Source organism: Danio rerio, chromosome 24, assembly GCF_052040795.2.
Source record: "Danio rerio strain M-AB ecotype USA chromosome 24, GRCz13ab, whole genome shotgun sequence".
Taxonomy (NCBI): Eukaryota; Metazoa; Chordata; class Actinopteri; order Cypriniformes; family Danionidae; genus Danio; species Danio rerio.
In genome coordinates, this window is record NC_141044.1 from 1,208,455 (window position 1) to 1,235,795 (window position 27,341).

Genomic DNA, 27,341 nt, shown 5'->3' on the forward strand with positions numbered 1-27,341 from the left:
ATAACTATAATTATAACTATATATGTGTCCACATAGCAATCGATAACAATCTGCTTAGTTTTAGTTTATGCTTGTCTTATTGCATTAACCCCTTATAACCAGCAGGTGTCCTCAGTGTGCTGCATTTCTAGCTCATCTGACCAGTGAATCCAGCTTGTGTAATCTATCTAATCAAACAGTGAATTCAGCTATCTCAGGCAGTGTAGTAGAAATGAAAACACAAACTATTTTTCACCAGCATTAATCATTAAATTCTGACTCAACTCATTGTTTCTAAATTGTCGTGCCAAATGTGACCTTCTTTGTACAATTCCTCAGCTTCTTTGATTTATACAAAACTGCTGACTGGTCCTGTACCTCCGCAGAGTTTGTTGTTGGAGCGGTCGCAGTTGAAGTTGTCGCACTCGCAGTATTTCCCGCTGTATCGCTCCTCTGGATTCTCCCGCTTCTTGCATTCGCAGGTCCCGCACACACACTCGCCGTTGTTGCTGCAGATGTCGGTGCCGTTGTCTTTGCGGCAGTTCTTGTCCAGATCCTCGGTGGACACTTCATCCTTCCGGCACTCACACTGACGACCCACACGACCCTTATTACACCTGAACACACACCGACACACACATTATATCATTTTTAAACATATTAAAGTAAATAATTTGTCCATATATATCAAGTCAAACATTATTGTCATACTGCTACATGTGTGGACGTACAGAGGAATGAAATGTTGTGTCTATCAGGACAACAGTGCTACATAAAGTAATCATAAATACAAACACAACACTGGACATAAGAGCTACTATAAAAAACGATGCATAACTTACATATACTATAACATACTTAACTACACACATAAGACTATACAAGTACTTTTACATGAGACTGAACAATGTTGCGCAGGATATTGTGCAAGAGAGGTATTAAAGATGAATACTGTGCAGGAGTTAAGGTTGAAGCAAGCAGTATATATCATATACTCTGTCAACAGTCTTGCTGTGTATATTGGTGCATTATCATCCTGATACACAGCACCGCCTTCAGGATGCAGTGTTTTAACTATTGGGTCACATGGTCCTCCAGAACGGTTTGGCAGTCCTTGGCAGTGACCCTAATCTAGCACCAGTATTGGGCCAAGGGAATGCCATGTTATTGAAGCCCAAACCATCACTGATCCCCCACATGCTTCACTCTGGGCATCAGCAGTCTGGGTGGGACGCTTCTTTGGGGCTTCTCCACACTGTATCTCTCTCAGATGTGGGAAAGACAGTGAAGGTGGACTCATTAGAGAACATTACATGTTTCACATTGTCCAAAGCCCAAGATTTTAGCTGTGGACACTATTTAAACCAGCGTTTGGAATTGGCACGAGTGACCAAAGGTTTGGCTATAGCAGCTCAGCCATGTTTACTAACCCTGTGGAGCTCCAGACCAACACTCTGGGCATCAGCGGTCTGAGTGGGACGCTTTTTTGGGGCTTCTCCACACTGTAACTCTCTCAGATGTGGGAAAGACAATGGAGGTGGACTCATTAAAGAACATTACGTTTCACCTTGTCCACAGCCCAAAATTTTTGCTGCTGGCAACATTTAAACCAGCGTTTGGCATTAGCAAGAGTAACCAAAGCTTTGGCTATAGCAGCTCAGCCATGTATATTGACCCTGTGGAGCTCCAGACCAACCGTTTTGGTGGAAACAGGAGAGCTGAGGTGCACGTTAAGCTGTGCTTGCATGCTTTTTGAATACAATCGGGGTCAGCAGCCAGACAACCCTTTCAGGCAGCTTCCCCTGGCGTCCACAGTTACTCCTGCTGGATGTGGTTCTTCTTGGTGGTTTGCTAACATTAGCCTGGATTCTGCAGCTCTTGGCTAATAATATTGTCTTCAACTGCACTTTAGACTTAACATAACTGACCAAAGACGTGTGTTTTTCTCACCTGCAGGCTCCGCACTCAAAGGAGCCATTGCCGTTGTGGCACAGCGGGCTGTTCTTCATGGCGTGTTTGTGGCATTCGCATTCGCAGATGAAGCTCAGTGTTATCTCCACCTCCTCAGTGAAGCCCAGCGGCTTGATCTTTATGGTCTCTGTCTTGCCTTGTTTAGGGCAGCCTTGAGCCGTGATGTTAATGTTGAACGACACCTGGAGATATAAATCAAAACAGACTTACTGTACAGAAATGACAGGCTACTAATGTCAGGGTCTGGTTGCATGAAAGTCCTTATGTAATCTGGCTCGGGTGTTTTGCTGAGGGAGAAAAACATAGAGCTTATATGCAATTGTGCCCTGGTGCATCTAAACGCTGTTGATCTGGCCTTACCTCGTCTCCGATTGAGATGTTGGAGCATTTCCTTCCACTCTCTCCTTCGTTGACCACACCGTTCTTACAGCGCGACTGATATGTGATGGTCACTCCTTCAGGAAGCTTACTGTTCTCCAGGATCACCTCTGAGGAAAGAGACTGACACAAAAACACCAGCTGCTTTCAAAACAGAGCGTGTTTATATTTTAAAAAGAGAGTCATTTGTGCACACAGCGAATTAAAATCCTATAGTTGAGTTAAGCGCCCTCTAGCGGTTGTAAGATTAATGGCAGTTTTGTGTATTATGTATGAACGAAGCTAGTATCAGACAATGGGCTCTATTTTAACAATCTAAACAGAATCTGAAGTACATAGCACAAAAGCACTAAGAGCATGTCAAAACAATAATAATAATAATACCACGACTACTACGACGATGGCTACAACGACGACTGCTACGACTACAATGACTATGACGACTACTAAGACGACAAAGACAACTACGGCGACTACTATTACTACGATGGCGATGACCATACTACAACAATAATGATGACTACTGCTACGACAACAACGACAACTACTTTTACTACAATGACTACTACTACTACTATGATGACGACTACTAATACTTCTATGATGACAACAATGATGACGACTACTACTACTACTTATACGACGACGATGGCTACGACAAATTCTATGACGACAACTACAATGGCTACTACTATTACGACAACGATAACTATAAAGACAACTACAACGAGTATTATGACAACTACTATGACGACAACCATATTACTACGATGACGACTGCTACGAAGACGACTACTACAAAGACTGCTGCTACGATGACGACTACTACTACTTTTACTACTACGATGACTGCTATGACTATGCCTGCTGATATGAAGACGACTACTACTACTACTACAACTACTATGATGATGACGAAGACAACTACTACGATGGCGACTACTACTAATACTACTATTAACCCAACAGGTGGTTTTGTCTATGTTTGATCCAGCATTGGGTTAAAACCCCAAGTGTATGCACAATTTTTCCTATTTACAATTTACATGTACTTCTATGCACATGGCAGAGGCTTTACAACATGATTTACAGTCTATTCAAGGTAAGCAAATATCAGTAGCTGCATCCCTGGGATTAAACGCATGGATGTTGTGCAACTGAATCTCTAATTTGCAACGAAAGCCTAATTATTAAATAGACGAAAGTGCACACTGCATTACGTCTCAGAGGTGGCATTATTTTAGCAATGCACATATGGGTCATTTTTCAGAAAAGAGATAAACAAGCTGTTCGTATGAGTTGGAGGTAAAAAAATGTAACACTTTACTTAAAGAGGTGTTCATAAGACCTTAATAAACATGACATGATATATGAATGAGAATTTATGGATGTTTATGACAACTGTCCTTATGTGTCATTAGCTCAGTTATGCCATTTTTAGATGCAAAGATGTTGACATAACAAACACATCACAACCAATCTTCATCTTGGTCATGATGACTTGACATACCCAAGACAACACAACATGTTATAAACATGGCTGTCATTATAATTGTCATGCATATTTTTCTGATCATGTTTTCACTGTATTTGCCATTAAAATCTCTCATTAAAAGTGTCAAATCATTTTTATATTAATATTTAAAGACATTTTGATGACACATTCAGCTTGTACTACTGTAGATGAAGTCAAAACAAACATTAATGTTGCTGATATAAAATCAAAACATTTATAATGGCTTCATGACAATCCTGCTTATGACATGGTCTTGGTAATGTCAACAAACAATGTCATCATTGCATTTAAATTACCGTAACTGAGCAAATGACACATAACAACAGTTGTCATAAGCATGCATAAAATCTCATTCACGTCCACTTGTCATGTCATGATCATAAAGGTTTTATAAACACCCCTTCAAGTGTTGTCAAAAAACTTGTACTCACATTATAAGCATCAACAATGAGATTGATAACGTTGCTGGAGTTTGCTGAAAGCGTGCCGACTGCAGACTTTGGAATCAGATTTTTGAGTTCCTGTGGAAAAAGGGGAGAAAAAAAAACATTGAAAATATTCATGGATCTTCAGCACAGGGACTCGGGGTGTTTGTTTTACAGCAGTCTCTAAACTGCAGACAGGAACTCTTAATTATGGCTTTGGCATTCAGATCAGTCCAAACTGGGAAACTATTTTTGTGCTTGTGGATTTCCAAATACAGACAAGCTGGATTCAGACTGGTGACTTTCAGGCTCACAGTAGTAAAGACATTCAATAATAGCTTTTTAACAGGGACATTTCTTTTCAATTATTGAACTCACCCCCCAAAAAAATAATTCAAGCAAGATAAAAGACTCTACGAGGGAAATAGACTACAGACACTCATAAATATGAGTTTCTGCTCCAGCACATGCAATCCATTCACAGCATTAAGCAAATCATCTGTGGACCTACTTTATAAACAGGCTGAAACTCTTCTGTAACAGCGAAGATGGTCTGGATGTTGTTTTCACTCAGTTTCTGAACCAAGTGGGCGATCGAGGGGTAATCCTAGTCGAGAGAAGAAAGAAAAGAAATGAAAGTTATGCTGAATCTGTCAAACATCCAACAGTCTGGTATTAAAATTATCTGAAGACAGGAATGTAAACATTATAGGCAATACTCATGCAAACTATTGAAGGTAGAGAATATAAACAGGCCAAAATATTTACTTGAATAATTTAATTTGTAATTGAATATGATATACTTGGGCTTTAAGATACTTGAACTGGATATTTAAATCATCATAGATTATATAATTATTACTTAAATAAACATTAACAATTTTTTTCTATGTTATATGGAAATATTTGTCTTTAATTGTGCCATATTAACAAAAATTTAACAAAACATTACTTAATAAAAACAATCAAACAAATTATATAGACATATTTAAAAAGCTATAAAAATAAAATAAAAATATAAATTACAGATATATATTTTAAATAATAATATATTTTAAAACTACAAAAAATTGTAATAAAAATACAATCTAAAATAGAAAAAACATTTGTGTGTGTTTAATATTCGCAAAATTAATGATAACAAATTGTTAATAATAAATAACTCTGCAAACTACAAAAAATGTAATAAAAACATAAATGAAAAAAATAGTACTTGTGCATGCTTAATATTAGCAAATTATTAATCATTAAATACTTTGCAAATAAAAGTCAAAAGCAGCGATATTGCTTCTAGACTAATAAAAGCAATACAAACCACCTACGATTAAAAGTCACTTATTAGTCACTAATGATTAAAAGAATTGAAAATGACTGCTTTTGCAGTTAAAAACAAATACAATTTAACAAATAAACTAATAAAAACAAATAAAACAACAAAACTAAACAACAAATAAAAATATATTTAATTGATAAAAAATGTATCTAATGCATATTTTACTTCCACTTTTTCCCTTCAATTCCTTCAAATATAACGCTAATCATAATGATGACAGTGTATCAGCTCAATCGTATACATACGTAATAATGGCTCATGGTGTACATGTCATTTTCTAAGTGACACCTCCCATCATTGGGAAGCACAATTCCTCCGAGTTTCCCATCTCCAGCAAAATGGAAACCTGCGTCAGTAGAGAAAACCAACAAACGGGTGACGTTTCTCCAGCCAATGTGCTCCTGAGAGGGAGAAGAAAAAACACACACATGAAGAAAGAGGGAAAAATGAGGCCAAGGGATACAAGGAATGAGCTGAAAGTACAAAAACAGACAAATGAGGCCACATTACAGTACATTTTCCACTGGTAAAGTTACTGAAAATAACCACACATTTAAGTGCTCCCGTTTATTACTAAAAATGTTCCTAGTTTAGCTTTGTTCATCTCACATGATGATTTACATCCATATAAGAAACAAAAAAACCTTTCTTCATCATCATTTTTCTCATAATATGCAATGCAGCAGCCCACTCCACTCTGATTGGACAAAACCAAACACTTAACATATTAACATATCTGATTTTCAGCTCTTTGTGTAAACAAACGGATTGATAAATGGATTGATTGAGATTTAAAAACTATAGAGACTCGATCATAAAACCAAGCAAATGTCATTACTAAGACATGTTAATGAAAAAAATTGTAAAATTGTAATATATATATATAAAATAACAAAAAAAGTGTCCTTATCTAGAGCAAACCCTCTTCACGTAGCTTTATACTCACTCCACAGACGGCCACTTGCATGATGGCATCGAATCCTCCCTCAGGAGAGTCCAGGTTTCCAGAAATCTGCTGTTGTCCCACCAGGCTGTTGAAGCGCTGCCCGTTGCTGGTCAGTTTGAGCACGTTTTTGTAGCTGAAGGGGCTGGTGCAGTTCTGGTCTCCAGTGCAGGGATTTAGAAGCTTGGCCGGAGTCGTGCTGATATACGGCATGACGGTCTTCTCCACAAAAGAGCCAAAACCTGTCCCCAAATGAATAATTTAGCATGTTAGATTAAAAAACTAATGAATAATAAATAAATAAATAAATAGACGTTTTCTCTGTTTGAGCTTTAGCAGTGATTGTAACTCTTTATTTTAGAATTAGCATTAATTAATTATTATTATTATTCTTATAAAAATATAGAAATAAAATATTAACAAAATGATTTGCACATAACTAAATTTTAAATGCAATATTTTCTAATAACTAGTTTATTTTGCCTTTGCAATGATGACAGTACATCATACTTTACTAGTTATTTTGTAAGATACTAATTAGGCAAGTCTTTGGACAACAATAGTAAATAGGAGGAATAAAATTATGATACTGACCATTGCAGTTTTCTTCACCTACAGTTTAATAGTAATACAATTATCGAAGAACATAACAATTTTAATTCAATTATTTATATAAAACATATGCTTAACAGATAGTGTAGGCTTTATAAATAAACATATATTACACATATGCATGTCTGAAAGTTAAAATCCTGACACATAAATTAATGTCCAGCTTAAGACTCTGACCTATCCTGAAGTCTGAGGTGATCTTGGACATCTCCTTCATCAGACTCGTCCCCAGGTTTTTAACGTTCTCCAGGTCGTCCTTCATGGAGTAGGACAGGTCCATCAGGTAGTACAGGTCTATGGGATAGTCCTCAGCCCGCTTGAACTTCAGTTTAATATTCTGAGGTTCTCCTACAGTAATAACACAGGTGTTAGTATTATCAAAATTACCAGCAGTGAAGTGTGTGAAAAGAAATTCACAGGAGGGCGAATAAAAATGACTTCAACTGTATACAACATAGTCAGATATACCAGTGCTAACACAAACACTAAATGCAATGCCAGTCTTTATAAACTGCATGGTGTTGCTTTCACACGCACCGGATCTGAGCTGGAGGCTGAGTTTCTGAGGCTGGATCTGCGTGATGTCCTCGGGTCGGAGTTTCTCGGCTCCTTTCTTGCGGTTGGTCACCGGTGTATTCTTCAGGATTCTCTGGCTGCCGTGCGGGTTCTCGATCTTAGCTTCTGCGCAGCCTCTTTTCTTGAGCGACTCCAGCTCATCACAGCGCGCCGATGTCGGCTCTCCCTGCTTCAGAAACTCCTGTCGGGAGTAATTATTAAAGCGGTTAGTTGAAGGTTATTAAAGGTTGTTTTTAGCTGCAATATGGGCCCTTAACCTTTATTCCCATAACTTTTGTTGTTGAAGTTAAATGTGTTTTTTTAATAGTTTTAATTTACTGTATATAATGACTTGATTGGTGTTAACGGTACAAAAAGGTACAAAGTACAACATGTCAACAAAAGCCGCTCTGTTACCCTTGTGTATTGTTTAAATTGACTCCCCTTTGGTTATGTTGGTGCTGTTTTTGCCACATTGACTTCCATTATAAACACATTTTTTGATCGCAAAGCCATGACAGCATATAATCATGCATTCTTGATTGTTGCTGGTTTTTGCTGTTGGGAAGAGGTGAAACTTGTCATTTTTACTGTCGATCATCAGTTGGCAGCATTAACCCTTTAAATAGGCCCGTGCAAAAACATTTCTGGCTTTTATATGGAGTTATATGGAGTAAAACAACATATTATAGTTTGTTTTTTGCATTACACGTTTGATCTTTTGAAGAAGCTGATAAGGCAGTGGCTCTTAAGGTGATGATATACGGGGCAACTTTTTGAGCAATGTTGTTGGGCAATATTACGGTGCAATGATGATTGACCATTTTACTATTAATAAATGGGCAACACTTATATCTGGTCCTGTGTCTAATCTGGTTGCCCAGTGATGGAATTACCCGGCAACCCAAAGTTAACCGGCAACATCTGCTCTAAAAGTTGTCCAGTGCATCATCACCTTTATTCTCATGAATTCTGCATTTATTTGAGCAAAAGTACAGTAAAAGCCACTTAAAGGGGTTTCTCTTTTAAAAACAATACTGTGCAATGTCTTTTTTCTGTTACAGTAAGCTGCAGCTTGAGCACAATGACTCCAGTGTTCACTGCCACATGATCCTTATGCTGATTTTAGTGTCTTTGTTGCATGTTCTATAACTTACTAATGTACAATTGCATGCAGCTAACGCTAAACCTTTCCCTGACCATGCATGCAGTTAATCAACATTACTCAGTACTTCAACATTTAATAGTTACACAGTAAATTGTAACCAAAACATTAAACGAAATGTAATAAATTAGAGCATTGGCTTTTTTTTTTTCATTACGAGTTTAGTTAAATTAACTGATGTTAACAAATGAAACATTACTGTACACAGGGTATACACAGAATAATTAAAGACCTTTTTAAGAGACTTTCCATACATTAAGACCTGATCGCCACTTTAGGTTTCACCTAGAGTATATTTACTAAATACTGATTTAAAAAACGAATCCTAAACTAAAACCTCATTCATATATTAAATAATATCCAGCAGGGGTTAGTTCTGATTCCATGTGTACTTTAAAGAAAGGAGCGAGTGAGGCTTATGAACACACACTCACCGCATCAGTGCACCATCCACATTTGTCCCCCACTTGTATGCACTCGCCGCAGGACAAAGCGTTGGCTTTAATGCACTCGTTGCCCTCTGAGAACACAAGAGACAGCAGTTTTCAGCGAGCTGCAAAGCGTCGATTCATTTGCATCGCTGTAATTGGAGCCAGAGATGACTACTCTAAGTTTTTCCATTATGGCTAATGCTCCGACCGCGCTGGGTGGAGCGACTCATGACATCAGTATTTAACTGCGGAGCGAGAGAGAGAAATCCTGGCTTTGTCAGAGTTATTCATTATGTAAGGACAGAAGAGTGAAGGATGTGGAGGTTTACGTTACCCTGCTGTGCACGACTGCAGCTGATGATGCCTAATAATGCTGATATGAAAAGTAGCTTCAGGTCCATCTAGAACAGAAAGAGAACAATCATAAGAAGTGCATTCAAGCAGTTCCAGCGTAACGGATGTGACATTTGCAGTAAAAACTCATGACATACATTCACAGAGAAAGCATAGGTTAACATTATACTGAAAAATCGGTTTACATTTTACAAAACTACTCACTACAGAGTTGTGGGATCAGAAACATATCAATCTGTAAACATTTTTAATATTTTAAATGAGGGAAATAAACATGCGTTATCTTCAAAACACCAACAATTAAATCAATGCTGGAAAAACTATTGAAAAGTTTTATATTATTAAATTATTATTAGTTTATATTATTAAAACTGCATCTAAATGTCCAAACTGTTGAGTTCCAAAGGCATTTTATGCAATAGAAAGGATCTACAGTAGTGATGTTATAAGAATTATCCGTAGCTGGGTTTCTATCAGCCTTTGTTAATGTGCAATTAGAAGTATGGGGAAACAAGGGTCCCATTTCATATTAGGTGGTCTTAGCTACTATTAATTTGCATCGAAAAATAAATACAATATACTTAATGTACTTGTTCATAATGCATTGTTGATGTGGGATACGGGTCGGGTTAGTGGCAGGTTTGGTTTATGGGTGGGTTAAGGTGAAAGAGATGTACATGCAGATATTTAATCAATCATAAGTAAAATTTAAAAGCATATCTGTCTGTCTATCTGTCAATCAATCAATCAATCAATCTATCTATCTATCTATCTATCTATCTATCTATCTATCTATCTATCTATCTATCTATCTATCTATCTATCTATCTATCTATCTATCTATCTATCTATCTATCTATCTATCTATCTATCTATCTATCTATCTATCTATCTATCTATCTATCTATCTATCTATCTATATTTATAATTTACTCTTTTGTTCCTGGTAAGCGATTTCTAATTGTATTTCTGATTAACTGGTCAGTATACTAATAAATTGCAATAAGACAAAGGTTTTGAATAGATAGGTTGATTGTATGTTTGGTGCTAAACAAGTGTGGAAGGAGGACCAACCTCCTATCTTTTTCATAGGGCCCAAAATTGCTAGCAGAGTATGGATATTTAATGTGGTGATGAACCACTGGAAAAGGTGTTTGATAGCTGATATATAGAAACGAGGGTGATAAGTTTACTCAGTAGGGCTCATCTATTCTCAGCTCCTGCAAGAGGAACCATGAGCTGATTTAAATACCGCCTCTCAAATACCCTTCCCTGGTAAAACTAACCATCATTCACCAGTCAAACCCTTTCCTAGTGGCTCCTTCCCCTGCTAGAAATAGTGTTGACTCCTTTTGGCAAGGGGTGTTACTCCAGCGGACAAACAGAATATTTAGAAAGCTTACAGAAGAACAGTAAAAAAAAAAAAAAAAAACACACTTTAGTTTAAGTGATAATTCCTGCTATTCACTACTTGCTTAATACCTGCATATTATTGCAATATTACCTGCTGTTTAGTAGTTATAAAGTATGAATTTATTCTAAATGCCTAATCCTACTCAAAACCCAAATCCAACTTCACTAACTATTAACAAGCAGCTTATTATGAGCTAATAGTTTTGGTTAACAGTTTGTTAATAGAATGAATTGTGACTTGAAATAAATGGTAACACTTTACAATAAGGTTGCATTAGTTTATGCATTTACTAACATGAACAATACATTTATTACAGTATATGTTAGTTATAGTATAGTAGTTTCACTGAATTTGGATTTTAATAATGCATTAGTAATGTTAAAATATGATGAATAAATGCTGTACTAGTATTGTTCATTATTAGTTCATGTTAGTAAATACATTAACTAATGAAACCTTACTTTAAAGTGTGACCAAATAAACTGTTACCGAAAAACCAATTAGGAAAATGTGTGTGTGTGTGTGTGTGCAGAGAAATACTGATCCTACAAAGACTCGTAATGAGATTACTCTGATCTATTATTATTATTAGAAACTCCAGTTTAAATATTGTGTTCAATAGTCTGTGTATTTCCAGTAAGACACTGATCTCTCACTGGATTCAGAACACAGGAAGCAGAAACGGCTGATCTTCCAGGTAAAGTATTATTGATCAGTGTGTCCTGTGAGACTTTGTGTTGTGTCTGGTTAATAAATGATCCTCTGTTTGGCTCCACATGTCAGTGAAGCACTTTGGATGCATCCATGTCTCTATTCAGCAGAGTGGGATTTATTTTAAAAATATGACACTAACATGGAGTGACAAAAGATCACGTTTTAAAAATATTTAATATTACAATAAATTTCCTTAAATTTAACTAATGTATCTTAGCTGCAATTAGCTGAACTTTCGAATGTACTGCTGCACTTATATATGACTTATGTGGATCTTTAATAGTTAATAATTAGTATTTTTTTCATTAAAATATGGTAAAAGTATGACAAATGCATACTGACATGCATTTATTACATATATAAAAAAATTTATTAATCCAAAAATAATTTAAGTAATGTTTATTAATATATGGTTAACTGTAATTACACAGTTGTAACAACAAATCAAATAAATGTTAAAATATAAAATGTAAAACATCTATAAAGCTTCTTTAACTAGCTAATAACAAACTATACACTCAAAAATGACTTTTGCTGCTTGATTAAACTACTTAAAATCAGTTGCAACAACACAAATATTAATAGTTTTTTTAAAGAGAGTACTTATTTATTTTGTTCAATCCACTTAAATTTGTAAAAATTAATAAGTTAACTTAATTTGTGTTGGAAAACATGAAGGATTGTGTGGAACCCTGCATTTTTTACAGAGTAATTTACATGTGATTCATTAATTTATTTAAAGCTTCACATTTTTTTTGTAATACTTTTATTTATTTTTTTAATATTAATTGTTTAAAATAACATTGTGCATTTATGCTCACATTACAACAAACTACAAACTGTAATGCAAAATGCACAATTTAAAAGTGCAGTTAAAACAGTTACCTTCCATTACAATTAAATGCCATTAAAATAACATTTACATAAGATGCAATTACAGATTTTAAATATTAATTTTAAGATTTTAATTACACTACAAATGCACAAAACAAAAGGGAAAAACCTCATATATAAAGTTTTAATTTAGCCACATATTCAAGTAAAATCCTGTTGAATCATTTTAAAAGTCTTCAAAGTTTTGCAATAGTTCTGCAAACAAAGCACAAAGATACAAACCTGATGAAATATTAAGACATTCTGGCTCCCATCAGAGTCTATAAATAGTATATCATTATCCAAAAGTGTTGACAGACGCTCATAAGATGATACGGGTCTGATGTAAGAGTGCTGTGGCTAAACTACACTACACTACACTACACTACACTACACTACACTACACTACACTACACTACACTACACTACACACAGCAATGGCAGCCCTGCAGAAATCACAAACACAAGAGGCCTGAGTGGAAACAATAGCAGCAGAAGGCCGTGCGGGATGTCCAGAGTGGAGCTGAACAGCCTTTTACTTCCCTGCTGAATGTACTGCATGTGGTTTCCATTAGAGTGAATGGGCAGAGATGAGGAGCGGGAGGACTCCAGCAGTTTAACAGTGAGGCTCTGTGGGAGCTGTGTGGTGGAGCAGATTCAATCAGGGGGAGCTCAGAAACACCTTGCAAACATGTTAGGGAGACTTGCATACAGTAGATCAAGTCCTCGGGCATGTGGTCAATGTCAATGTGTGTGTGTGTGTGTGTGTACGGTGTAAAATAATGCAGGGCTCCACACAACTCATTCAGGTCGTCCAAACACAAATGAGGTCAGTCGATTGAACATAAAACAAATAAGTTGTCCCTTAAAAATGTCACAAATTGTGTTCTTTTAGCTCAAATAAGTAATTTGGGTTTTTTGAGTGTGTGTGCTTGTGTGTGTGTATCTCTCTGCATGATTGTTTCTATGTGTGCTCTCTTAGTGTGTGTGTAATGTGTTTATTTTTCTGTAATTGTGAGTGTGTGTGTGTGTGTCCATGTGTGAGTGTATCTATGTGCTTCTTTGTGTGTGTGTGTGTGTGTGTGTGTGTGTGTGTGTGAATGTGTGTGTCTCTGTGTGGGTGTGTGTATCTGTCTCTCAGGGTGTATGTGTGTGCATGTGTAATGTGTATGTCTCTGTTTTTGTGAGTGTGTGTGTTTCCATGTGTAAGTGTGTATCTCTATGTGCTCCTTTGTGTGTGTGTCTGTGTGTATATGTCTGTGTTTTTGTTTGCGAGTGTGCCTGTATAGTATGTGTGTGTGTGTCTCCCTGTGTGTGTGTGTCTCCCTGTTTGTGTGTCCATGTGTGCTTCTCTGTGTGTCTGTCTTTCTCTCAGGGTGTGTGTGTGAGTAGCCATGTGTAATGTGCATATGCGTGTGTCTGTGTTTGTGAGTGTGACTCCATGTGTGAGTGTGTATCTGTGCTCCTTTGTGTGTCTGTGTGTAGGTCTTTGTCTCTGTGAGTGTGTCTGTATGCTTCTGTGTGTGTACAGTATGTGTGCGTCTCTGTGTGAGTGTGTTTATATGTCTCTCAGGGTGTGCATGTGTAATGTATATATGCGTGTCTCTGTTTTTGCGAGTGTGTATGTCTGTCTCTGGGAGTGTGTGTTTGTGTGCATGTGTAATGTGTGTATGTGTGAGTGAGTGTCCGTGTCTGTTTGTCTATATATGCTCTTGTGCCTGTATGTGTGTGTGTATATGTGTTTGTGTGTGTGTGTGTGTGTGTGTGTGTGTGTGTGAACATCTTGTTTTCCTTACAATGTGGGGGCCCACCAAGTATAGCAATACCAGTAAACTTTGACCTTGTGGGGACATTTGGACCCCATGAGGAAAGCGGCTCATAAATCAGACAGAATGTAGTATTTTGAAAATGTAAAAACAAGATTGTTTCCTGTGAGGGTTGGGTTTAGGGGTAGAGGACAGAATATACAGTAGAAACATCAGTACAGCTATGAAGAGAGCCCATAAAGATAGCTGTACAAGAGTGTGTGTGTGTGTGTGTGTGTGTGTGTGTGTGTGTGTGTGTGTGTGTGTGTGTGTGTGTGTTTCTCAGTGTGCTGTTTATACATTTGTGTGCAGACAGCATGTCGGGCAGTGTGACCAGATTAGACTGTGTGTGTCACTGAGAGGTTAGATCTGTGAGGTCTGACTGAAGCTCCAAAGCTTTTGGCTACTATTAGAGATGCAGAAAAATTACGTTATGATATAAACTGAAAAAAGTATCCAAAACTAAAGAAATACATTTCAACAATAATCTAAAAAATAACAAATGACAAGTAATTAAATTGGAAATTTTGAAGACTGAAAGTCAAACTATTACTATTACTACTACACTATTTGAAAGCTAAAAATGTACTCGTATGCATAATGAAAATGCATATAAACATAATGTATTATTACAGCACTAGTTAACAATCACAATAAGCCATAACATGACATTTATATTATAACAGAGCATTATGCAGGCCTGTAGTTACATTATCCATGTTTCCATCCAAAAATGCGAATTAAATTTATGCGTAAAACTGGAATTTGCATAAAAGAGGTGCAAATAAAGCAGTGTTTCCATCCAATGGGTCAAACAGAACAAAATCAGCACTTCCTGATTAACTGACACCAAATATCAAAAGTAAGAACAGAATCTGCTGCGATAAGAGAAGCTGCGAGAATCTTTCTTTATTTAATTAATGACTTGCATCTCAGAAGATGATGCTGACACAATGAGTGCGTGTTGGCATGTGAAGGCATGAGACGCGGAGCACAGATGGTCTTGACACTTCTGGAGGTCATTAATAACATAGTAACACTAATACTGAAACTGTAAGGCGTTTTAGAATGACTAAAGCAACATTTCAGATTTTCTACAGTGTGCTCAGCCCGCTGGTTTGTCCATTCACAAGCATTTCTACCATCACATGATCTCTTATAACAAAATCACATCACCTTTTTTAACGCACATACTGGAATTTGTTCGGCAAAAGTGTTTCCATCATAGTTTATGTGCTGTATAAAAGTTTATCCTACTCAGTTATGCGCATAGATTTTTAATGTGCATCTTGGCATTTCCTTCAACTGTTTTGTTTAGGCGCATATCCTAAAAATGCACATAAAGTAAGTGGGTATAAACACAGCTAGACTGTAAATGACTTTATACAGTTGCCATATAAATAAACAAAAATAAAAAATAAAAATATAGAATAACTTGCAGGGTGGCACAGTGGCTCAGTGGTTAGCAATGTCACCTCACAGCAAGAAGGTTGCTGGTTGTAGGGGAATTGATTAACTAAATTGGCCGTAATGTATAAATGTGTGTGAAGAGTGTGTATGGGTTTTTCCAGTACTGGGTTGCAGCTGAAAGGGCATCAGATGTGTAAAACATATGCTGAAATAGTAGGTGGTTCATTCTGCTGTGGAAACCCAAAATAAATAAGGGACTAAGAGATGAAAAATTAATGAAAGAATGAAAAAAAAAACTTGGGTCAAAATTGTGTTAGCCCTGGCATCCTCCAATACAACACTAGCTGGATATTGATAGAAAGGGACTGTAAATGATTTAAAACTTGACAAACTACCAATCGCCAAAAAAAAAAAAAATAAAAATAAAAACTTGGTTAAATATTAATATTACTCTGTCTTTTTTCTCACTTCTTAAACTCAACAAAAAACAAATAAGCCTGGTCAACACTCAATGTCTGATTCATCCACCCAAGCTAAACAGATTCTGGTTTTAAATTAAGAGAGTAAACATAAACCATCTTGGGTGTCAAAATGAAGCAACCAACACGGCCGCTGTTCTGGTTCTGTTCAATGAGGTTTCACAGCTGGACTCAATAATGCGGGGGGAGGCTGAACAGAGAGCATCATGGGAATTTCACCGCTATCTACATAACTACATGTCTAAAACAAGGCCAGCATGAAATGTCTGCTCTTTTTTATTTGGATGAGAAAGGAAGTCGATTTTACAGAACTTTCTTCTAATCCTGCTGTAATTTCCTTTGGCATGCTATAATGATGCAAAGATAACGTCCAAAGCAATTGTATATGCAAAAAATAAAACACTAAAGAGAGACTGAAAAGGAGAGAAAAACAGGAAAAGGCTGTGGGACACTGAAGTCCCTCCTCCAGCGCAAAAGCTAAACTTCAGACCACCTCTGTCTTCTCTTCTCTTTTCCATTGCAGACTGGGATCAGAACAAATGCCCCGTCCTGAAACTGAGGCCAAACACAACCATGACTGAGTAATATCCCTTTTAAAAAGCAGTGTGTAATGAGGTCCAGGTTCAACAATCTGCTTCTGTTATGAACCCAGATCAGTCTCAAAAATAAAACATTCACAAAATATAATTCAGACACTCACAACACAAGTCACATTTACAAAATCCAATTCATAGCAAAGAAGGAAGAAAAGAACAAAAGAAAAAGGAGGAAGAAAAGAATGAAAAAGGAAGGAAGGAAGAAGAAGGTAAGGAAGGAAAGACGGAAGAAAAGAATGAAGAAAAAAATGAAGGAATAAAGCAAGAAAAGAAAAAGGAAGGAAGGAAAGAAAAGAAGGATGGAAAGAAAGAAAAAGAAAATAAGGAAGGAAGCAAGGAAGGAAGCAAGCAGGAAGGAAGTAAAAAAGAAAGGAAGAAAGCAAGGAAGGAAGAAAGAAAGGAAATGATGAAGAAAAGAAGGAAACAAGGGGAAAAAAAGGAAGAAAGCACATAAAGAAGGAAGGAAATGAGGAAGAAAGGAAGGAAAGGAAAAGAAGGAAGCAAATAAAGAAGGTAAGGAAGGAATTGAAGAAAGGAAGGAAGAAAGAAAAGGAAAGAAGGAAGAAAAAAGAAGGAAAGAAAAAAGGAAGGAAGAAAGCACGGAAGGAAAGGATGGAAAGAAAGAAAAAGGAAGAAAGGAAAAATAAATAAAAAGTAAGGAAGGAAAGAATGAAGGAAAAAGAAGGAAGGAACGAAGCAAGGAAAGAAAGGAAGGAAAGAAGGAAAGGAAGAAAAAAAAAGAAAAGAAAGAAAGAAAGGAAAAAGAAGGTAGAAAGAAAGGAAAGAAAAGGAAGGAAGGGAAAAAGAAGGAAACAAGGAAGGAAAGAAAAAAGAAGGAAAAAAGAAATAAAGGAAAAAGAAAGAAAAAGTAAGAAAGGAAGTAAGGAAGGAAAGAATGAAAAAAGGAATGAAGCAAGAAAATGAGGAAGTAAAAAAATAAGAAAGGAAGGAAGGAGGGAAGGAAGGAAATGAAGGAAGAAAGACTAAATAGACAAAGAAAGAAAGAAAGAAAGAAAGAAAGAAGCTAAGCAAAGAAGGAAAAAGAAGAAAAGAAGAAAAGAAGGAAAGAAAAATGAAGGAAGCAAGGATGGAAGGAATCATTTATAGCTAAATAAATGGCACTATTAACACAAATATATGAAGAGCCCTAATTTTACATGTATACAATGAGAAATATGTGTGCTGTAAACCAAAATTAATAATTATCTTACATCAAAAACATTCATCTGAAAAGACAGAACTATGGGAAATTGTGCTGTAAACAACGCACTTTCAGAAATGATCTTCAGCTTGACCCTCAAACTCTAAAATCAAATAGTGAACATGGCTAAAAGAGTAATGCTCTTGCTGTATAACGGGGAATATTGACCATGCTAATGCTCAAGTTCAGCCCCATCCTTCACAGTCATCCTGGATCAATAACACTTTCTGCTGTACTGCACATTACTTAGTCAACCGCAATTCAACGACGACACAAACACAACAAGATGTATGTTATTCACGAGCAGCAGCAAGACACCGGATAACAGAACAACACCGTACAGCCTACTTCAAATGCATCTAGATATGTGCTTATCCTCAGAATAATGTGAGTTACCTTTGCTCACACAAGACATCAGTCAAGATGCTGAAGTGTTTTGTGTTGCTCTGCCATTTTTAGTACGTCTACAGTGTTACTGGCTGCATGTTAAGTGTCCTGAGAAGACCTGGGTTCCTCTTTTGATGTAAATGATTATTGAGTTCGTAGAAATCCCTAAAAATAATACGAAAAAAGCTCAAACTGCCTATAATGTTGTGTTCGAGCAATTGGTGTGATTGGTAAATTGATTGTGCAAATGTATGCTACCCTGTATCAATGGTAAAATATGCATGCCATGAGGTGAATTTCTGTATTTTAGGATGCTTCTTGCGAGTTTTAGCGTGACAGTGGTGATTAAAGAGTGTTACGCTTCATGCAAAACAGATTCATGCTAATCTGGCCACATTATATATTGCAATGACTTGTGTGTAACCAATGAGGCTGGGTTGAATATACAGCTAAAGTGATCTAGTTTGGTTCCACCCTCAGTCCAACCCCTTCATTTCATCTTCTCCACCCTCTAGAGCAAACCACAAACTCAACCATCCTCCAAAAAACATCCCAGGAATCCCTGAGATGTGTTTTCCCTATGACCAGAACAAAGGCTTTTATACGCTCTTCCCAGCATCTCTGCTAGTATCAGTCAAATGCATCTCAAATGAATCAGGCTGGGTGAGAGTTAGCCCTCTGTAAAGCACACATTTAGGCTGGACTGAGCATGATATATTGGGCCTCTGAGAGCTGTAGCTGACATTATTATGGGTGCTGGGGTGTCGTGATGTTACTGCTTCTGCCTGACTAGTCCCTTTTAACCGTTGCGTTGGCTTTCTCTACCTCACGTTACAGGAATCTCCCCCTATCAAACAGGAAACCAGCATGTAGACTGGGCAGCAGCCAGAAAACCCTCAACATTATAATAAATAAATAAACGAGACCCCACCAAAGAGGCCCTTCAGCCAATAACAACACACCTCAGAATGGCCATCACCCAATCAGAATCAAGCATTCAATTCTAAATCCAATTTTCAAATTAAATCCACATCAATTCTTAACAAATCAACTGTTTAAATGAATTTAAACTTAAGTATGTGCACAAAATAGGCATGATCAGCAGACGTGGTGTAGTATTGTTTATGTTAGCTCAGTTAAGAGATTAGGTTCATTAAAGGGGACCTATTACACCCCCTTTTACAATATCATCTCTGATTGACACGTCTCTAGAGAGTGTGTGAAGTTTCAGCTCAAAATAGCACACAAATAATGTTACATCTCTTTCAAATCTTTCCGTTTAAGTTTTGATCCTAATTGTGGTGTTTTGGTGACTGTCGCTTTAAATTCAAATGAGATTGCGCTCTTTTTTTAAAAGAGGGCGGAGCTACAGACATTATGTGTCAACATAGCAGAAGACTCAAAAACACGACTAGCATCCTATGCTCATGATGGCCACTAGTGGGTGGGGCTTTCCCCCTCTGATGACACGTACAAAGAGAAAATGTCAATCAAAGTGTTTCTGCTTATGAAGTGTGATAATATAAAAAAAAAACATATACATTTTTGCCATTAGAAGCTGGTTATATTTACACAACAGTGTTATAAATGTGATTTTTGCATAATAGGTCTCCTTTAATGTTAATGAACAGACCCTTGTTGAATAGTGATGTCGTTACAGGCGCAGCAGGGCAGTCTCTGCAGATAAGAAGGTTTTTAGTAGTTTCAAGGAAATGAATGGCTTTATCTTTGTACTGGTTTCTTGGCGGGCAACATGGCGGGCAGTAAAACAAAACTAAACAAGTAAGGGTGCAGTCAGCTGGTCATTATCACGAAGTAAAGCCAACTGGGAGATCAGGACTACGACATGAAATATATGCACATGTCTTTTCATCTTCAAACACTACTAAACAGGATACAAGGCGCAATTACAAACTAAAATAGCTATGGGAACTATTTGGAAAGTTGAAATAACAGATTTTATTTATTTATTTAGACTAGTGTTCACAAAGCTAGAGACTGAACCAGTAATTCAGTGCACTGTCATGTTTACTCATAGAGACTGGTTCTAATTTTGCCCAACAGCCAGAAAGTAAAACAAATAATTGAATTATTAATTAACAGATGTGCAATGCAATCTCAATTAGTCTAATATTGAATAAACACAATTAGGAAAAAAACATACTATAAACAAAATCATCCTAATACAATAGTCTTGAGTAGGATTTCAATGACTGACTCATTGAAGGTAATTCATTATATCATCAATTAAATTGATTTATTCACAACCGCTGATTCATTTAGAAATTAAACAAGTGACTGCTATTTTGACTCAATCATTGAGTACAAAAAACACAGCAAATGAGGTGCTCCGGCTTTGAAAAGTTGAAAGTATTTCCATTGGCAAAAAAGAAAGACAATATTGTATCTAAAATGCAAATAGATACATGTTTGCTCAACTAACTGTTGTATTAAATCAATATCACATCTGATGGAGCTCAAGTGTTGATATTCATAACTTCATTTAAATTTGTTTGGTGACGTATTTCATATTTTATAAATATAATAACATAAACCCATACGGGGATATCAATAGTATTATTATTATAGTATTCTGACTACAATCTAATAATAGGCTTCATCCTGCAGTCAATTTTTGTTTATGAGTGCCGTAATTCAAAATATCAGCTTGCACATTACTAAAACAACAATTAGCATTAAAGTATAGTAGACAATAACTATCACCGGTAACCCAAACATCCAATAAAGTGTGACTGTTTGCATGTACATATTGTCCCTCCAAGATTTTGCAAGTATCAGAAAAGAAAAAAAGCATTTTTACAGTAAAACACAGGAGTTAAAGTTTATGAAGTTTTGAAAAAAGACATTAAGGGCTTCAACTAATATGTACTTACATTAAAATTAATAATTTGTTAGTGTATTTTTGGTGCAAATACATGTTTTGTACTTTTGATTGTTTAAATACACGCATTTAATTACTTCTTTAGTTAACTGTGTTGACCATCACTTACATCTTAACCAACTCTTAAACCCACCCACACCACCAAACCCATCCCTAACCCTACCCGTATCCCACCTCAAAAGCAGCACGAGTGTTTATTTTTATTTCAAAGTGGGATCAATAATTTTAGTGCACAAATATATATATATATATATATATATATATATATATATATATATATATATATATATATATATATATATATATATATATATATACACATAAAAATGTCCCTGCAAAATTCTGGAGGAGCTGAATATTACGTAAATACACAATGAACACACATAACACATAATACTGTACAAATAAACACTTATAAACTACGAGAACTGGCTGAATAATTAAACAAGCAATGCAGCAATCACTTTTACATATATTATATACTTTCCAAGCAAAAAAAACCTCTGCCTTTTTGGTCAATAACTGATTTATTTTCGATCATTTTCAATGCAGCTACTTAAGACTGACTCGAGAGTGGTTCACATGAGGTCAACTGCATTAAGGTTTAGTGACTGCATACTTGTTCCTGGTGTTTTTTGACAGATGATTAAACACAGTTCTGTATTTCTACCACAGCTGTAACGCCAGCTGTTCACTGTGTAAAATTGATTCAACACTTTCCCAAACTTCCAGAAGACCATAACAAATTAGTTCACGCTCATTGTAGAAGTATGAATAATGCTACTTGAGATGAATAATAAAACTTATTACACAGCTCTCTGGAATTAGGACGGCATGATATTAGGAAATAAATGACATTGGTATAATTTCAGCAGATGAAATAGATAGCTCTATATGAAAAGAAATCCTAAGTTTAGATTGATTAGGATGATTCAGGAGAGCACATCAGCATAAAATATAATAAACCCATAACAAGTATTGATAAATACAGTAACTGTTATGATCATCAACGATCGAGCAATTGCAGATCGCTGGATAACTACTATTCGGCCACTGATGTGAACTACAACTCCCGTCATGCACCTCACACACACCTGTTCCATATCAATGATGATAGCGCAAACACACACACAGCTGGAAGCTCATCAAAGACTGATTAGACAAACACGATGTTCACATTCGCATACACATTGCTGAGTCTTGTTCCCCTGTAACTTTTCGAAGCGTTTTCCTTGCCTTGTCCTTTCGTGGTTTTAATCTTTTCTTTGTTCATCGTTTTATGTTTTCTTGCCACCTGTACCGACCAGTCGCCTGTATTGATGACTAGGCTTTTTGATTACCCTTATGTTACTGTTTATTCCTGTTCGACCAAAATAAAACTTATTTATCCAAAACCACCACCGTTAAAATTGCCTGCCTGGCTATTCTCTTAATATCTGTATGTGGATCCTAGTAACGTACTGCGAATCAACTTGACCATTGAATATTGAATATAATCATATATTACATGTGGTTCCAAACCTTTATGGGTTTTTTTTCTGTTGAACACAAACGAATATATATTTAAAGAAAGCTGGAAACCTGTAACCATTGACTTACAAAGTCAATACATTATTTCTTACTTTGTTATAACACATGTAAAAAATTAGCGTCTGCCTTTTGCCTTAATTTTCTGGCAAACTAGTTTAGTTTTCTCTTTTTAAAGCATGTAAGACAAGTTTTATACTAGATTTTCTCCTACAATAGATCACTTATATTGGCTGAGAGCGAGCAGCTATACAATGCAGCATTGAACACAAGCCGTTGCAGGTCAATTTCAAGCTAATTTACTGTGTGACCTCCGCCGGCTCACATGAATACTGCTTATATTGTACACCGGCGAGAAGGACTCGTTCTCATTGGCTGGCCGGTAAGAGTAATGGGACTCGAGATCAGACAGGAATGAATAGGAAACAGGGAGGAGACAAAAGGAGATCAGATTAGACGTCCTGCTTTCCAGACCAACATCAAACAAGAGATATTAACAACAACACACATGCTGGACTCCTGCATCATGACATGAAATCAGCAAAGAGGGTTCAGTTTTAAATCAGGTTTAACTATTAAGAGAATAAAATATATATTTTAATCTATTATAAGGCAAAAAATAAACATCAGTCAATATTAAAGAGCAATAATACTTTAAAAGTCAAATGTCTGAAAGGAAATTTGTTTTGATGGTCTTTTTGGCATGTTTTGTTGACTACAATTGCTGGATTGCAACAAGGTAAATGATTCTCATTAGATTATAATATAATATTAATATCTGATCATTTCTTTCCGTATTATAAGAAAATTTGCAAGTAGATCAACTTACACCAACCTTAACTTTACTGTCTACTTCTCAACACTACAAAAGAAAAATTGTTTTTTTACTTGTAGCTTTTGTCTTGTTTCTAATCCATATATTAAAAACTCCTAAAATGAAGAAGCATTTTCTAGACAAGCAAAATAACAATAATGTCTTGTTTTCAGAAATAATGAGCCAAAATTAAGTGAAAAATTAAGTCAAATAATCAGCCACTGCTGGGGTAAGTACAAGCATTTGCTTTGAAGCAAGATTTTTTGTTTACCCAGTTGGCGGATTATTTCGATTGTTTTAAGGAAACACTCACTTAATTTTGACTCATTATTTCTGAAAACAAGACCATATGTTTTACTTGTCTAGAAAATGCTTCTTGTTTTAAGAATTTTTTACATGCAAGTTTCAAGATTTAGGTTAGCTTCGTTTTCTTAGTATCATTTTCTTAAATAAAGGCATTGCACACAAACGTATTATTTTCAAGGCTTAATAACATTATGGTTGAAGCGCTGATGACACATGGACTGTTTTGACTGTTTAGTTTTTCTTTTTGGCTGTCTGTGGAGGCTTAGAGAGCTTTCGGATTTTTAAAATATCTTAATGTGCGTTTCGAAGATGAACACATGTTTGTAATAGGCTTACACGATGTTGGAAAAATCTGGCATTGCGATATTTTGTTTTTCTGCAACACATATTGCGATATGAATACACATCCCCAGATATCTTGAATAGCTTTTTTTTTTTTGGAAAGAATCCATTAATACTGACTGATTTTGGATTATTGTGGGTATGCATCATGCATAAAATATAATAAAAGGGTAAATAAACACAATAGAGCAAAGAAAAAAAAAGTTAAATATACAGTGCTTTAGGGGTTTTCTGGGAAGTCAAACTGTATTCAGGTACACCAGGAGGGCCCAAACTCAGTCCTGGAGGGCCGGTGTCCTGCATATTTCAGTTCCAACCCCAATTGAACACACCTGAAGCAGCTAATCAAGCTCTTTCTAGGTATACTAAAACTTTTAGGCAAGTGTGTTGAAGGAAGTTGGAGCTAAACAATGCAGAACATCGGCCCTCCAGGACAGAGTCTGGACACCTCTGAGGTACACAAGCAATAATAACAACATCAAAAAAAAAAACACTGTACAATCTTCATTGTTTCAAATTAAATAAAATAAACCTTTAATAAAGTCACAAATGATACAATTTATTGTGGCTGAAGGCACAGTCACAGACCTTAAAAACATGCAGATGATAAAGTTCACATAATTATGGTTAGAATACACAAATCTTGCTGTTTGGCTCTTGCTCAAATATAAAAGCAACATCCAGCATGTGATTATTGCAGATGCACACATTGCAATATCAACGCTAAAACAGTATATTGCGCAACCCTAGTTTGTAATAACATGAGGATGAGTAGTTAATGACAAGAGCTTCCAATTTTGGGTGAACTAACCCTTTTACTGCAAAAAAGTCTTTCTTAATTAGAGGTTTTGTCTCATTTCTAGATAAAAGAAGCACTGTCTTGACAAGTAAAAAATGGTCCTGCTTTCAGAAATCCTTAAACAAGATTAAGTCAGTTTTACATTAAAAAAAGCTAAATTATCTGCCAGTGAGACAAGCAAAATAATATATTTTTCAAACTAAAAGCTGATTATTTTTGCTTGATTTATGTAAAAACTCACTTAATTTTGACATTACTTCTAAAAACAAGTAAAGAAAGTCCTTCTTGTTTTAAGAATTGTTATTTCATCTAAAAACAAGACAAAACCCTCTAAGAATGACATTTTCTGCAGTGATTGTATCATCCTGCACTAATATGGCCAAAATAGTCAATCCAATGATATTAGTTTCTGTCCAGCAGATGTTGTGAAGGTTAAAGGTCAATGTACCGTCAGCAAACAACAGATATAACTGAGCACACACACCGGATTTACTCCACCTTCACTGGAGTCTTACTTCCATTTAGCTGATTAAAAAAGCTCCTCTGCTGTCAGACACAAGGTTGCTCTAGGACAAAAGAGCGAGACGTTCCTCTTCAGATTAAAAAGGGTACAAGGGTGTCACTGTATCCAATTAATCAATGCGGTCTGTTTCCTGGAGCATTGACATTTCAAAGAACATCTGTACGCTTTAGGAAGCAGACTCGGTTTGCTCATATTTGAGACTCAACCAGCAAAGAGCTGATTTTTCCTTCCCATTTATATTTTCTATGTTTCCAATATGTGTGTCAAAGAGAATAAGTGTTTTTTAAGCCTCAAAACAATACAATTAGAATCCAGCTTTAGATTGTTCATACATACACTTTCAGAGCAAAAAAAGAGAAACTATTATATATTATTAGACATCACTAAAATGTCAAATGTAACTATGGATTATATGTTAAACTATCTCTTGTCATCATTTGATGACTGGTTCCCTGTTGGTCACGTTCCTTTAAATAAGTTATTAGTTATAGTTACTACAACTAATGACGTCAGACCGCATCCTAAGCTGTTTAAATGGAGCCTCGTCATCACTAAAGTCAACATTTTCTCTTTCTGTCAAATACATAACCAACCCAAACAGATGTTATTGTTTGACACACACACACACACACACACACACACACACACACACACACACACACACACACACACACACACACACACACACACACACACACACACACACAACCTACTGTACTGTCCCCCACTGACACACTAACTGTAAGACTGGCACAAAGTGAAAATAAAGTGGCATTTGAAATGACAGAAAAACACATACTAAGGTAAATAATACACAATAAAAAAACTAACTAAATGAACCATGACTGCTCCTGGTTAGAATCAACATGCAAAATAGTAGTAACAATTTTATTAGTAATTTTGATGATTAAATAACATGAAATATGAAAAGCTTGAAATAAATGCTACATTTTAATGTCAATTTAAATATAATGTTAATGTTTTCCCCAATGCATTAGAATATATGAGCAAAAATATAAAAATAATGATAATAATGATTTAATTTAATACAACAACACTCTATTTAAAGATCACAGCCTATAAGATTTGGCAAAGTCACATCCTCGTATATATATATTTTAGAAAGTGCAGGTTAGAAAAAGTAAGTTTGATATAAATATACTGGTCAGTAAATTTATTATTTAATGTACAATTCACAATATTATCAAACATTGCTTTATATTAACTAATACATCATTTTTTTTTACATTTTATAACAAACCTATTCAGTAAAAACAGAAACAATCTCATTTATAACAGAATGCAGTTACACGAGTTTTTGTCTTAATTTGCTCACCAATGTCTACTGCATTCTCTATCCATTGACTGACATCATTTACATTTTAACAAATCTGATTGATTTACAACATTTAATTAAAACATGCTTTTTTTTGTAGCTCAGGAATAAAACAAACAATGTTACGTCAAATTAGTAATGACAATTTCCTTTAAAGGCATTCGCCTCACTCTCGCCACTCTCTCGGATGGGATGGTGGGCCAAATCAAAGGTTACAATGGGCCTACTTTGGGCATCTCTGAATAAGATCA

The 27,341-nt window shown here is 35.8% G+C and overlaps 1 protein-coding gene across 14 annotated transcripts in view; it reads right to left on the reverse strand.

The window, feature by feature from the left end:
* The window catches only part of itgb1a (integrin, beta 1a), a 45,811-nt gene that overhangs the window by 11,824 nt on the left and 6,646 nt on the right, over window positions 1-27,341 (reverse strand). For all 14 annotated transcript variants that reach the window (XR_015524490.1, XR_015524488.1, XR_015524486.1 and 11 more), the window contains 11 exon segments: window positions 9,643-9,709; window positions 9,312-9,397; window positions 7,695-7,914; window positions 7,335-7,505; window positions 6,549-6,787; window positions 5,848-6,003; window positions 4,781-4,876; window positions 4,276-4,365; window positions 2,311-2,451; window positions 1,930-2,132; window positions 358-596 (listed from right to left, as the gene is read on the reverse strand). Coding sequence is in view for 5 of the 14 variants with exons in the window: in XM_087308692.1 (XP_087164818.1) it covers window positions 358-596; window positions 1,930-2,132; window positions 2,311-2,451; window positions 4,276-4,365; window positions 4,781-4,876; window positions 5,848-6,003; window positions 6,549-6,787; window positions 7,335-7,505; window positions 7,695-7,914; window positions 9,312-9,397; window positions 9,643-9,709 (1,708 nt within the window). In the remaining 9 variants the exon portion in view is untranslated.